Here is a 15,769-nt window from a genome sequence, read left to right on the forward strand (position 1 = left end):
CTACTACTACTACTACTACTACTACTACTATTGCTACTGGAATGGAAGCAGGCCTGACTTTAAACTCCATGGTCAGAAGAAACAGAGAATCATAGAATTGCAGAGTTGAAAGGGACCCCGAGGATCATCTAGTCCAACCCTGCAGGAATATGCAACTGTGCCAAATGGGGATTGAACCTGCATACAGCAAAATAGTTAGACATTGACCGGGGTGACTGCTGCCTCCTCCTCATTCTAGAAATCAGCTGAGATAAATTATATTCACGGTGAGAGCCTTAGGAATTAGCTCTCTTGTCTCCTCCCCCCCCCCCCAAAAAAAAACCTTCTCCAGGATTTAGAGCTTGCTTTCAAGGTCTAAAGCCATGTGAGGGCAGTTATTGAAAATATTTGACATTCCAGCCACAAATGAGCCAATAAATACTTTCTCCACATGTGCTTCAATACAGAAAGTGGAAAAGGAATGAAAATATGCTACCTTCTTACTCTCGCAGACCCCCAGCCAAACTCTCTGTACATACAATGACCACCTTCAAAACTTCACTTTTAAATGGCACAGGGCTATTTCCCTTATGGTTCTGCTTACTGTGGTGTCTCCACCCTCCTCCCCCAAAACAACAACAACAAAAGACTCTCTTAACTGCCATTACTTCCACACATTTTGTAGTAAACTGAAAACAGACCCCAAGAAGAAGCTAAGGGACAGAATAGCGTTCATTTTATATTTATGAAGTCCGTGACCTTGCCCTCCCCGCCGCAAATTCCTGTCTGGTTTGGTGGTGTTAATTTGTATAAGTTAGTAAACAAGTGCTAAATTTCTTGAAGCTGTCAGCTGAGGAGAAAACAGCAGCAGATTGAAAGGGGAGCAGCCTGTGTTTCTCATTGACCACATGGCCATACCTTACCTCTCAGTCCCTTTCTCCTGAGTAACATGGTATTGCAAAGGTGTCAGCCGCTTCCGCAGTTCTTGCTGGGAGAAGACCACCTTACAGTTCTTTTTATCCCTACGTGACCCTGCAAAGGGAGAGGATACAGGAGAAGGGGTCTTTTTAGTTGAAATCTTGAACAATAGCTTTGGCTTCTAGCCAAAACACAACTTCTGCGTTTACTTTCCCAGTGACCAGATCAGCTTCTAATATATTAGAGTGCCTCAGCTGGTGGCTTCTTCAAATCCAACTTTTTTTTTAATAATAATGAAAAAGTCTGCTGTTCACAAGGTGGGGGGTGACTCCATTGGAACAGTGATCATGTGATACAGCCAAAGCCTTCTGAATGCAGAAAAGTCACAACGATCGGGCAAGATTCTACATTCACACAATCATTCACAAAAAGGCGACAACCTGAGGCTAAACATAATGGAACTTCCCAGTAAATATGCTTAGGAGCACAGCCTTTGTATTTGGAAGAAACTGTAGATATAAAGGTAATGGGCATATGATGTTTAAACACAATTCGGAGAAACTTGGACGTTTTGTAACTAGCTATCTTTAATTTAGAAACAAATGTTTCTTTGTTTAAAATTTTACTTTGCATCAAAGAGAATAGCTGACAGCACTTCAGTTGGAAGCTGTAATTTGCATTTTAGATCTAAATGAATGGTATTTTAAAGGTTTGCCTGCTGCTGATAAGAAACAGATAAGCCTTCCTGCCTCATCAATTTGATTTTTGTAAAATCTGTTGCAAGCTCGAAATACTTTCTCTGGAGGTTGCTCATGATTTCTTGTGTCTTAGGAGCATCCAAAATATTAATGGCATTGGAAAGTATTACCTGCTACTGCTGAGAGAGATAAAGAAATATCTCTTAGAATTAATGTATTAATCTGCAAATTATTGCTACATGGAGTAGCATGCCTGCTACTTTATTGTTTGTTCTGTATATTGTACTAGAAATTAAAATATTCTGCTTGAAAAAGACTTTTAGTCAGTCCATTAGATCCAGTAAAATTAATCTGAACCTTGAAAAGCACATAAAGCTGAAAGAGAGAGTGAAAAAGGACCACTCTTTGAACCACCTCCTCTTTCCACTCCGTGTACTTTTCAAAAGATAAAAAGGTGACCAATTCATCACCAAGAGGGCAGTGAGTGGGTCAGCTCAGGGGCTTTGCAGATTCCGGGGAAGACCTCAAGGGTGCCCCTGCAGCCATGGATGCCAAGTTGGCGACCCTTGACTTATAGAATATGTTGTTATTTATTTAACAGGATTTATGCACCCCTTGATTGTAATAAAACCTCGAAGTGGTTATGTACAGTGGTTGATGGCAGTGGTGTGATTTATTAACAGTCTTCTGAGTCATTAAAACGATTAAGCAAAATAAAATGATCCAGTCTATGTTAAATGACAAAAACCAGGTTATCGAAAGGAGCAGGATAGGGAAGGATTTGGAAGAATTTGGAAGAGCCATTGGCTGTGTTTGGACATTACTCAAAACCACAGTTTAGCACAACATGAATGAGCCCTTGCACATTCCTTCACCTCTCCCTATGCACTTCTTTACTAGGAGGAGGTACTTGGAATCTTTGACTTTTGCTACACCTCATGAGAAAAGAAGACTCCCTGGAAAAGACCCTGATGTTGGGAAAGATTGCGGGCACAGGGAGAAGGGGGCGACAGAGGACGAGATGGTTGGACAGTGTTCTCGAAGCTACAAACATGAGTTTGACCAAACTGCGGGAGGCAGTGGAAGACAGAAGTGCCTGGTGTGCTTTCGTCCATGGGGTCACGAAGAGTCGGACACGACTAAACAACAACACAACACCTCACTTTGTTGTTTTGTCAGAGCCAACAAACTGTGGTTAATATTAAGTATAGTTTGTCTGACACAAGCCAACTAGAAACCATGATTTCAACAAACCCCAAGGTTTGTTGTGGCTCATTCATGCTTGCTCACATTGCGCTAGACCAGTGGTTCCCAATTGGGGGTCCACGTAGCCCACTCAGGGGGTCTGTGGCACCATTCACGTAACAAAAGCTACCATAGAGATGTCAACATTTTCACAATATCTAACTAAATTATTTTTAACAGAATGAATATGGGGTTGTTTGACAAGACAAAATCACCACAAAATATATATTTTAAAGAATCCTGTTGTTGGATGGGCAGGTGGGGAGGGAAGGCATTTAATACCCTACAAAAACTTTAGTTTTTGGCCATATACTACTGAAGTTAGGCTACAAATACATGTATTTAAAATTATATTCAAAAGCCACACAGGTGTTTTAGGAAAATCAAAACTTTTGAAGTGTCTACAGTTAGCCTGGGTCTGAAAAACTAATGTTTTTCAAAATGAGTTTTTCTAATTACTGAAGGAGTTATGCTTGATTAGAAATAAACAGTCTTGACAAAAGTTTGTTAGTAATAGATATATGCTCATAAAGAAAGCAATTGTGTTCTCAAAGTAGAGTGACCAGAGTTATCCATCTGTATGTCATTTAGTACAAGAGAAGAAACGGCAGGTTTAAATTACATGGTATTGGATTGCAATTTCCTAACATTGGATGCTTTTCTGCTTTTTTACCTTCAGTCATTACTAAGAAGTGTTCATAAAAAGTAGCTTAAAGAACAGATGCTTTCAAATAATTTAAGGAAAGATGTTTCTTTTTTCCCCTCCCCTTTATTCCATTTCCATTTTTATATATATACAAATAAATATATAATTTAAACATACACACTTCTGGTCACTACTGATTATCTCTTTGCAGGCAGAAAGAAAAACATTTAAAAGTATTTGATTGGAGTAAACAGTAGACATTACAAGCTTTGTTATTAACTTGCAAGGTACTAGAAAGAAACTTTTATCTCACAGATTAGAAATTACTTTTGATCTAGCCATTCTTTTAAAAACTCAAGTTTTCTACTTTGAGCTCTCTCATTAACGGCTGCAGAGCCCTCATTTTAATAGGAGTCTTTGAAAGACCACTGTTGTTAATCCCATTGTTGGTTTAAATGTTATTTTGGAGGAGGATAAAGACTTTATTCCAGATTTCTTTATCTTACAAGATTCGCTATGCAAGTACTCACCCAAATTTTGCAGGAATGTCCTGTTTCATAAGCGACAAATTATTTGGGTTTTGTGCACTTAAAGGTCACCTTACAAATTAGCAAGATTCTCCTACATCCTGGCTTCTCAACCTTAAATATAAATATTGTTTCCGAACTGTGAGTGAGGTTTGTGCTTTACAACGTTATGTTGATTATTTTAAGAAGTCAAGTGGTGGAAGTTTACATTCACAGACTCTGCTGTTTTCTTGCACTAATAAGTCTTTCAGAAGTTTACCTAAAAGCAAAATAAGAACCTACATTACTCATGCATGCAACACTGTTTTGACCTGTTTGGGGATCAACGTTAAAAACCCACAGACAAGGCAATGTTGCCCTATGCAATCTCTTAATTTTATAATTTAAGTTACCGTAGCTTCCAATCTAAATCCAGGGCTACAAAAAGACTATTTATTTTATGTGGCCCACTTCCATCTCTGGAGGTTCATAATAGGTAGCAATGGTAGAACAAAGCTCCAAAGTCCAATAAAAAAACAAAAACAAACCCTTTTTGTCTTATCTCAATTTGTCCCTGGCTACCCAAAGTTTGATTGAACAAAAAGGTCTTCTTTAATTTGTTTATAAGAATTAAAAGATGAAGGATTGCACTTCATCTTTGCATTCATCCATTATATCATTTCAGAGGGTATTTGTATCGTTTTTATAAAACATAACAAATTACAAAATATCTTATAAATTTATTATTATTGTTGCCATACTTATATTTTGTAGATTGATTCTTTATTAATTTCAGTACAACCTTCCCAGTATTTTTCTACTGATTTTTACTGTTCTAATATTCACTAATTTTTTTACCAATATTCCAGTCAGGCTTTTCTTTGGGGGAAAAAATCTTTTAAAAACTGTGGAGGAACAACTAGCCTTCAAAGAGTGAGTTTATTTGTTTTTAAATCACACTTATTTCAAATATTTATACACTACCTCTCCATCACTCAAAACTAGTTACGACTTAAATAATAATAATAATAATAATAATAATAATACAAACAAATGTAAAAATAAAATTCCAGCAAATCCTGAGTACTTCTACTCTAGAATGAAATGATAGGGAAGCCCTGGCATTCTAAAACTTTTAAATGTATTTTTCTGTATTTATATATACAGTATCTGATGCCACTTTATTGCTATATAGTGTTTTGCTCTCTGTTTCCTTATTTGTAAGCCGTGTTGGGGTCTTTCTGGACTTTCAAGCAGGTGTAGAAACTTGGGTTTTGCCAAAGTTCCTGGGCAGTCATGACTTTGTACATACTAGATGTTGGGCTTAACTGAACTGTTCAAATGAAAAAGGTCATGATATAATAAAACAGTGGGGTGTGTTTTGACAAGATCATTTAGGTCCCTTGGAATAATCAGCAGCACCTGAGACTGAGTCTAGGAGGCAGCAGGAAGCCAGTGCAGGCATTGGAGTGCTGTCGATCACAATACATTATGATTATGACTAAGCTCTCCACGTAAGAAAGGTCAAATGCTCTGCACCAGCTGCAGCTTCTGAACCACTACCAATGGTAGCGCCACACAAAGTGCCTTAGGGTGGATCATGTCAGGATTATGAAGCTGTGCATGATGGCTATGAGGTCCATCTCTGAAAGAGGGCCACAATGTACATGCCTACCCACTGCGACCTGAATATCTGGACTCAATGAAGAGTAATATAGGAGCACATCAAACACTGCAAGCTGCGGGTGGCGCTGTGGTCTAAACCACAGAGCCTAGGGCTTGCCGATTGGAAGGTCGGCAGTTCGAATCCCCGCGACGGCGTGAGCTCCTGTTGTTCGGTCCCTGCTCCTGCCCACCTAGCAGTTCAAAAGCACATCAAGTGCAAGTAGATACCACACCGGCGGGAAGGTAAACGGCATTTCCGTGCGCTGCTCTGGTTCACCAGAAGTGGTTTCGTCATGCTGGCCACATGACCCAGAAGCTATCTAAGGACAAACACCATCTCACTTGGCCTGTATAGCGAGATGAGCGCCGCAATCCCAGAGTCGTCCGCAACTGGACCTAATGGTCAGGGGTACCTTTACCTTTATCTTTAAGTGACCAGAGGATGTACATTGCTGACACTCTGAACAATGATGTGAGTGCCAACATGCTCTATATTATGAAACCTCCCAATCATTACTACTTCTATACTGTCTGGAGTTAATTTCACTTGGTTCACCCATATCCAGCTCCCAAACATAGACACCAGAAGACAAACAATCAAGGTCAAAAGCACAGTCTTAATGTTATTTCCTGACCAAATATTGAACTGCTACAGATGTAACCATGTGTTTCTGGAACTGGACCATTGCTTCCTCAGTGACCCATCTTCAAGAAGGACAAATTGGAGGGACGTTTTTAGATCAGAAGATATGAGACTGTACTTTAGCCTCTCTGAAACACCTCACTGATGACCTCAAACAGTAAAGGGCCCTTCATCTCCTAGTTTGGATGTTGTTTTTAATAGAGAGATTGTCTAGACCTCTTTAAAATGTGTAAAAGAAACCACTTTAAATAACTAGGACAGGAACAAGTTCAGCTCTCAAGTTGTGGTCACAGTAAACAGACTCACAGCAAGGAAAAGACTGAAATTAGTTTAAGATTAAATATCCAACAATTTGAATTCTGTGTTTAAAACTGTGACGCTCAAGTTGAGGCAAATAGGTTCACTATACATCTTACTAGGATTTTTAAAAACATCTATCTGCTAAAGGACTTTTGTATAAAAACCCCCACTAGATTTGAACAGTTTTGCATCTTCCTTTTTGATAGGTATTATACTCAAAAAATATTTAGTGCTTGACAGATGTGGCTGAATTTTGTATTTTCCATTATCATTAAAGTAGTCTCAACAAGCTACTTAACGACTTTATCAGAGTTCATTTTCACATTAAAACTGCCTAATTATTATTAAAGTCAATTAAAAGAAAACAAAATTCAACATTAAAAACATACCAAAAAAATAACATGATATGCCCAATACCTGTATTGTAATTTCCACTGTGAACTTAGAAAATATTTTATAAATGGTATTTAAATATTCTAGCAATTAAACACTGCACAGTATTTAAAAACTTTAGTGTTAAGAAGCATCCATGTCTTTCAGACATCTTAACTATTAATGTAACTAAAATTATACATGTAATTCTACTTTTCTAGACTTCTAAGAACAAGAAGAATAGCTTTCTACTACATGCAAAAGGTGATGCAAGCAACATAAAGTGTGAATGAGAAAAAGAGATGATTGAGCTTATAAAATGCAAACTCACAGCAAAGCAAAGTCAGTTTCCCCCTATATAAATATGGTGCTCTGCTACAGAAAATATATTTTAAAGTTTTGTATAAATACATATGAATGAAGGTTTTATTTTATCCTTACAAATTTACATTAAAGTTTTTATAAAACAAAATTTATCTGTATATTCACAGAAAATGTTGGGACACAAAAGTGTAATGAATTCTCAAATATTGTTAGATTATTCAATCGTCAAGTAGAACACTATTGATATATTTTCTAGATGAGAATTGCTTTCCAAACAAAATTAAGTCTGCATGTGAAAGATTTCTTGTTTGGAGAGGGATAATTCTATTTAAAATATTCAAAAGAATACATAATTAGTGCCATCTACTGGAATTCTGGAGCAATTAACTTTTAGGCTGAAATCTCTACAGAACATGTGTTAATTTAAAACTAAGTCATTTCTAAATAAGCCCAATTTTGTACATTGGAAAAAAAATAAAAACACCTCAATTATATAAACATATAACTTCTAATATTTCCTACAGAAAAATAAGATTTATTCCAGATGAATAGCAATATTAGGAAGAGGCCAATTAGGTGGCATAAACTGTGATAGGCTTGGAACAAGGGAGGGTATTGGGTGAGAGGGGAAGCAGATTGCTCTGAAGATATTCATAAACTATCTTAAAGTGCAAATGTGTTACAAAAAGGTGAACAAAAAAAGTCAGACCAGCTCTAATTTCTAATACAGAAGGCAGTGACTATTTATAGATATATATGCCATATTACTAATTCCATTCTCCCTCATTAATGTACACTTAAGTACATCTAGACTGGAAAGTAGGTGCTAGTGTTTTGAAGTGGAAACTATGACACTTATTGAGTCAATTTTACTCGGACGTTTTGGCTCCCGAATGCCGCAAACCCGGAAGTGAGTGTTCCGGTTTGCGAATGTTCTTTGGAACCCGAACGTCCAACGGGGCTTCCGATTGGCTGCAGGAGCTTCCTGCAGCCAATCAGAAGCTGCGCTTTGGTTTCCGAACGTTTTGGAAGTGAAGCTGAATTCCGGAACGGATTCTGTTCAACTTCCAAGGTACGACTGTATTGCTTATATATTGCTAGGGGAGTATTTAATGTGACTATTATTTACAGGACAATTATATTGGGGTTGTGTTTTTTTTCTTTTCTTTGTGAACTGAGAAACGTTGTCAAATCTAAAGGAATTGTGTCATATATGAGCCTCCAAGACATTTCTCAAATAATTTTTCAACATAGCTGTAAACTTTCAGCTTCAGATGTTTTAGATAGCTAGCAGTTTAGCAAAGCATGGCATAGTATTTACTGTAGCAGAGGCACCCACGTCACTAAGAGGGACCTCCATATGCATGACCACAACAAGTAGCAGCCATTCAACCTGAGGGAAGCCCACAGGCTCGCAGGGCCACTGGCTGGCTCTTTGTCACCAAATGCAGAAGGTTGAATGCAGACATCACTGTAATATCCTCACCAACACAACCAGAGGCAAAGAACAGGGGCAAGAGCTGAGTAAGGGAGAAAAAAAAAAGATGAAAATAAAATTAAAACATCAAAAATGTTAGATACATTCACAGCAAAACTGGTGGTTATGATTTTTTTTTTTAATGAAAGGAAAATACAAGACTAACATTCCAAATACACATTCATAAGTAATTTTATCTAATTCCTTGCCGTCAGGCTTTTATGCTTGATTACATTAGCATGATTGATAACATAATAAGCAAACACACTGACTGCACCAGGCATTGATGCACCTTACTAAAATACAAGACACACATAAAAGGGAATTCAAGGATGATTGGGAAATGATCTCATGAAAAATTCAGAAAATAAAACACAGAACTTTTCCTTTTCACTTATTATGAGATTACATGAATGTTCCAGGTCCCTTCAAAATAATGGGGCAGATAGTGTTACACAAATAATAGGCACTTTGAAACTGTTGAGTACTTTTAACAATTTCCCTGTCATCATATTTAAATGGTGTAATCCCATGAACACTGCACTGAGGCCTTTGGTCAAAGAGCAAGAGATGCAGAGAGGAAAGTTAATCTGAGGGGACTGGAAATTTGTTACAAGAGTTGGCAAAGTGCAGTTACCCTATGAAATAAACAGAGAATCTTTTCCTAAGTTTCTGCAATGCAAACCAAAAAGAAACTTCTAGTTGGCAGGCTGCAATAAAACAGATTGTGCAAGGCTGCATCTCTCTTCTGCTATTCCCATTCATCTGAATATCCAGGAGTTTGCAATAGATTGCACACTTTGTATAATAAAACATTTTATTAGCTGCACTAATTTTGCATCGTGACAAAAACTTCATCCGCCTGTAATCTGAAGGTAAACTAAAGTTGCAGGAAGCAGTAGAAAGGGAGGCAAAGTTTCGCAGATGTTTGTACAAGAACCTGGGCAATTCCTTTTTTGTAAAGTATCATCTATGGCCTCCATGCTAATTCCCTGATGTGTAATTTGGCCAAACAGGATCAACATGGAAATTGACACCATTTTCATTTGGCTTGTGGGCATCATGAGTACACTAAATCAGGGCACACCAACAGCCTAGAAACCTGTGTGCAAACATCGAAAGAGTAGGAGGAAGGCCCTGGTGGGAAGCAGTTATATCTTCTTTGCTCCCTCTTTAAGTTCTGAAAAACATGAGATTGAATCCAAAAGTTATGCAAGAGAAGGCACCTTGTGAAAGCAGAACTACACTCATGCAACAGGTATCTTCCCAATTGTCAGTGATTCCCTTTCACCACAGCAGTAGCTCCCACCCCACACTCCAGAGATGCATGGTCTGGATGAGACAGGAAAGATCTGCTGCATGAATGGCCTTCTACTCACACAAACCTTGGGATCCAATCCTTTCCATTTGCATTGTGTGCGCGCACGCATTAGTTATGCAATGTAAAAGGCATGCAAAGGTATGTAGGTTACCCAGTTACACATCACCAAAGGTGTGGATAGAAGAGGATATGTTATTGGTGTGAAATTTTCTAGGATGCAAATTTAGAGGCATCTCCTAGCTTAAACGAAATACATCTTGTTACAGTGACCAGGTGACCTGTGGTGTCTGCAGTCTGCTCTCCATGAACTAACTGAGAGGGCCCCTTGTTGTTCCTTCTCCATCCTTAAAATTGGATTTTGACCACTTCTTCAGAGAACTGTCCTCTAAAGTAGGATATGCGGTCACCCTAAATTTATACAGTGGTACTTCGGGTTAAGTACTTAATTCGTTCCGGAGGTCCGTACTTAACCTGAAACTGTTCTTAATCTGAAGCACCACTTTAGCTAATGGGGCCTCCCGCTGCTGCCACGCCGCCGGAGCACGATTTCTGTTCTCATCCTGAAGCTAAGTTCTTAACCTGAAGTACTATTTCTGGGTTAGCGGAGTCTGTAACCTGAAGCGTATGTAACCCGAGGTACCACTGGACAAGAAGGATGACTGTTTCTACTTCCCCTACGTCAAGCAAAGGGGAAGTTGTATGTTGCTTCTTCCAGTCCCTTTACATAAGAAGCATCAATATATGTATTATTAAATCAGTTTGAAGTACCAACAACTACCATAACAATAAAAACCCTGCTTGAATTAACATGGCTGAACGCTGACTTAGAAAGCGATGGAAATGAAACATTTGTGAGTTCCTAAATGGAGAGGTGGGGAGGAAGAATGAGAAGGTAAGTACCACAATGAATAGCCTGAGAGAACCATTAAACATAAATAAACATGTCATTTCCACGAGTGACTGCAGAACTGCTTTTTTGTTTCCTTTCTTTAAAAAAAAAAACCAAAAAACACCCAACTAACATTCCTCTGGAGCAGACTACTGACTAATAAAAGATCAAAGGTATATGCATTCCAAACACACAAATAAAAATGTAATCTTTTCTCCCAAGCAACCTTCACCATGAGGAATAAAAGTGTGCAGTGAAAACGTAATTACCTAGCAAAGCTGGAGTCTTATTGTGCTCCCGCAGCTGATCATAAAACGTCTTCCTATTCTGTTTCATCAACTGTAGTACCAGGCAGCCTGTGCGCCTACCAATTGCAGCCATCTGGCTTGTGTCAAAGACTGTGAGTCAAGCAGCTACAGTGCAACAGGAAGAAAGGCAGTGATGTCACTCTTCAGGTCAGGCAAAGAACAAAGATGTATTCTACCATTAAAAAAAAACCACTGGGTGCCCCAGGAGTAGAGAGGCCTCTAGCATGCTTTGGCTTAGTGATTTATGATTAATGCTGCTCTTTCCACTAGCTAAGGAGCAGAGCACCACCTAGTGGTTAGAATAGGAAAAAAGTGTGAGCGAAAGGAATGGCTTGTGTTGTTGCTTAAACCAGATGATAGAACTTTTGAAAGTTAAAAAGATTAATATCAACTAGGAATAAAAGTGTAGGTTGGCTCACACTCAAGAAGCAATTAAGCGCTCTAGACTAAATAAGTCCATCTGTTTTGTGTAATGGTACACACAGTGAACACATGCAATTTGGGATTTCACGGAAAATTCAGAAAGGATTGCCTCATCTCAGGAGTCTGACACTTATTGTCATCTAGCTAATAAGAGGTAAAGGGGGAGAGGCCCAAATATGCTTAGAAAAAGAGGGTGCTTAAGCTTCTCACAACATATTTCATTCATTCATTCATTCATTGAATTTCTATATCTCCCATCATCTGAGGACCACAGGGCAGTTTACAATATAAAAGCACAAAAATACATAACATAGTAACAAACAAAAACAATACTCCACCCACATACATAGCTTAAAATGCCATATATTCTTTAATTAGCCAAAGGCCTAGGAGAAGATGAAAGTTTTTGCATGGCACCTAAAGATACATAATGAAGGCGCCAGACAGGCCTCCCTGGGAAGAACATTCCACAAGTAGGGAGCCACCACAGAAAAGGCCTTTTCTCACATCGCCACCCTCAGACCTCTCGAGAAGGAGGCACATAAAGAAGGGCCTCAGATGATGATCACAGGGTTGGGGTCAGTTCATATGGGGAGAGTCAATTTTTTGAGGTACTGTATTGCAGTCCTGCAGGAGGCAGTGGAAGACAGGAGTGCCTAGCGTGCTCTGGTCCATGGGGTCACGAAGAGTCGAACAAGACTAAACGACTAAACAACAACATTGCAGTCCTGAGCCATTTAAGGCTTTATGTGTCAAAACAGGCACTTTGAATTGGACCTAGAACTAAATGGAAGCCAGTGTAATTGAGCCAGGATTGGTGTTATAAGTATGCTCAAACCATCTTAACAATAAAAAGTAGGCTTTGCCAGACATATGGAACAACCTTTCATCAAACAGAGGAGTGGGTAATACCACAAGTTTAAAACACCCTTGACAAAAATCCACAGATACTAAGGCATCAAAGTGTGAATCTTGCATAAAACCCAAGAATCAGGCATTGATCACCTAAAGTGTGGGGTGGCGGGTGAAAGAAGACAGATGGCTCACTATCTTGCCTTGGTGTATTGCAGCTGCATAGCAGAAGTGAAGTCTACGGTGATGAAAGCGCCTATTATTTTCACAATTTCCCTCGAGTAAACAGTCAAATTGACAGGCAGGTGCATGGAATATAAAATAATTTATCCACATGGGGTTCCGCGTGGAGTCCCTAAGGCAGCTCACAACCACAAGTTAAAAACATAATTTAATCAACACATAATCATATGAAAAAACAGGCACAAGTAGAATATAGCTCAGAACAAGAAGGGGGAAAGGCATTGTAATGGTTCTGGGGTTGCTCGTGCGTACGTTGGCGCCACACCTGGCTGGGTTACCTGGGTGAACGCTTTCTGTCCAGACAGCCACCCATCCGTGGCTGTCTCAATCGCTGGCAGAATCTGTCAGTGGGCATTTCTTGAACTTCTTCCAGCAAAGAAGTTCTTTGACGCCCAGTCTCCTCCTACTCTCCCTGCGCGGAAGTCTTCTGCGCAGGGAGGGTGTGGGCAGCGGAGGACCCGTGCTCTCCCCGCTGGTCTCCGGCGAGGAGTCCTGGAGCCTTCTCTCCGATTCCCCCATCTGCCCCCCTCCTCCACTGGTGCTACGCTGATTTCCTTCCCCAGCAGAAGGGCTGCCTCTCTCCCTACTAGGACCCTCTCCGGCATCCCTCTGGAGCCTTCCCTCCGCCTCTGGCTCCGATGGCAGTTCCCTGACAGGCATTAACAGAACTTCAGAAAAGCAATGAGAGGGGGCCAACTGAGCTTCCCCAAAAAAAGCCCTGTGGCGCTAACCAAGTTTCCAATGCCAATGGAACACTGAGCATGGTCTCAGACAAAAGACATAGTAGGTGGGCAGACTCTTAGGCCACCAATGGGCAGCAGGCAGCAACTCTTCAGAGGAAGAAAACTGATTGTTCTTGCAAGATCTCTGCCTGAGTTATTGACAGGGATATTTTGCAACAACGGGCAGAAGGGGGATCCTGGGAAGGAATCAAGGTACAGGTGAGATTGTCAGCCTTATTTGATGACCAGGAGCAGGAAGGATTGGTATGGTTAACACAGGCAAAGGGGTGAATTAGGAAGACCCAAATTCAAATCCTCACTCAGCCATGAAATGGGGGAACTAGGTGCACCACACTTAGCTTATTCAGGGAAGCCCAGAATAAATATAAAACAAAATAATTCATTTAAAAACAGAAACAACAATGTAATTGCTCCACAATAATTTGTGTTCTTTTGTAATTAGTATAAGCATCAAGCCTGTTGATACTTGTTTTCTTTGTTGTTCTCCTTTAGGTTTGTCTCAGCAGGAGGCTTTTCCCTACTTATACATACTTTGGGATACCCTGAGTCTGCCAATACTTCCCTCTTGTGTGTAGCTTACCATATATGGTTTTGGCTACATTAGCACAAGGAGGTAAAGGGTAAAGGTAAAGAGACCCCTGACCATTAGGTCCAGTCGTGGCCGACTCTGGGGTCATCTCGCTTTATTGGCTGAGGGAGCCGGCGTACAGCTTCTGGGTCATGTGGCCAGCATGACTAAGCCGCTTCTGGTGAACCAGAGCAGCACACGGAAATGCCATTTACCTTCCCACCAGAGCGGTACCTATTTATCTACTTGCACTCTGACGTGCTTTCGAACTGCTAGGTTGGCAGGAGCAGGGACCGAGCAACGGGAGCTCACCCCGTCGCGGGGATTCGAACCGCCGACCTTCTGATGGGCAAGCCCTAGGCTCTGTGGTTTAACCCACAGCGCCACCCGCATCCCTAGCACAAGGAGAGGAAGACTCAAATCAGTATTAGGGAATATGACAGAATGCTGAGAGACTGTAATGGAATGTCTGCAATGGAGAAACATAAGAAAAACTCAATTTGCAGTAATCCCACTTACCCCCTCTATGTTAATAGGGTTCCACCTCCTAAGTCAGTTTTGGCTGAACCTATAATATACCTTATTTATACATTTTGTCAACAAATTAATGGAAAGGTTAAAACTGAAGAACTTGCTTTAAAGTAGGTGGCTGCATTAAATGGGGGGGACGGGGACAAAATGTCACCAAGCAGGGTTTTCCACCTGAACATTTAATAGTTATGAGATGAAATACATAGTTAGCTGGAACAACATGTAAGAACGGCTGTTTCAATAGCATATGCTGTGTCAGCATACATAATTGCTTCTTAGAATAGAAATGGCTTATGTTCAGTTCTAAGTCGTTAGATGTCTTTCTTAACAAGCCATTAGCACAGCAGAGAACTGACAGTCACTCAAAGCTGCAGTAAATTCTTAATGTCAATGAATTTGCTGATACAACATATTGGGAGTCAATAGCCCATAAAATACCCAAAGAAAGAAAACATTTTTAAGCCATCAGAATTGTAGGTGCAGAACCATACGCAGCAGCCACATCTATGTTAAATTACTGCATTAAAAATCTAGATGATGCTAACACTTAGCATTTATATAGCTCTTTAGAGTTCATTCAGAGTGCTTTATGTACATGTGATCTTAGTAACCCTTACAACAACCCTACCTTACAGGTAGTCAGTAATATTACCCTCTTACTGCAGAGCCTAAGAGATAACAGCTTGCCTCAGGGCACCTAGCAAATTCATGACTAGAGTGAAAATTACATAAAGAACTTGGTCTCTCACAATTTACACACTGAAGCCAGTAACTGCAAAAGTCATTTTGGCAGCAATCATGGTCTTCTCATTTTCTTTAATAATGTATAAAATACCAATTTCATCAGACATTAAAAGTAAAAATGTATGCCACAGTGAGATTTAAACTATTCACTGAACTCAAGGATAAAAAAAACCTAAAAACATTTGTTCCTTTTTTTACCTTCTAATGGTTTTCACTGTGTCACAAAAGTTCCGCCTGTGACCATGAGGGAGAAAAAAACTCTTCCCCTTGTGTCATGGAAGCTTTTGTGGCCTATTATTAAAGCTGAATTATTGATTTCATATCCTCCCTTGTCCTACGTAATGACTAAACTCCAGCCAAGTCTGAAGTTAGGA

At 39.7% G+C, this 15,769-nt stretch overlaps 1 protein-coding gene and 1 long non-coding RNA gene across 5 annotated transcripts in view; one reads left to right on the plus strand and one right to left on the minus strand.

The window, feature by feature from the left end:
• The window catches only part of MSRB3 (methionine sulfoxide reductase B3), a 59,036-nt gene that overhangs the window by 35,054 nt on the left and 8,213 nt on the right, over positions 1–15,769 (minus strand). The window contains exons 1-3 of one of the 4 annotated variants that reach the window (XM_079994413.1): positions 11,253–11,393; positions 8,690–8,816; positions 903–1,011 (exon numbers count right to left, since the gene is read on the minus strand). In XM_079994413.1, the coding sequence (XP_079850539.1) occupies positions 903–1,011; positions 8,690–8,765 (185 nt within the window). In that variant the 5' untranslated portion in view covers positions 8,766–8,816; positions 11,253–11,393. Of the gene's footprint in view, positions 1–902; positions 1,012–8,689; positions 8,817–11,252; positions 11,397–15,769 lie in introns of those variants that run through there. The other 3 variants (XM_079994415.1, XM_079994412.1, XM_079994414.1) reach the window with 3 other exon arrangements.
• Positions 12,771–14,792, plus strand: LOC307226029. Its single transcript, XR_013843269.1, has 2 exons — positions 12,771–13,027; positions 13,466–14,792. It is a non-coding gene; the product is annotated as an uncharacterized lncRNA (long non-coding RNA).

This window comes from Podarcis cretensis (genome assembly GCF_951804945.1).
Source record: "Podarcis cretensis genome assembly, chromosome: 10".
Classification (NCBI taxonomy): Eukaryota; Metazoa; Chordata; class Lepidosauria; order Squamata; family Lacertidae; genus Podarcis; species Podarcis cretensis.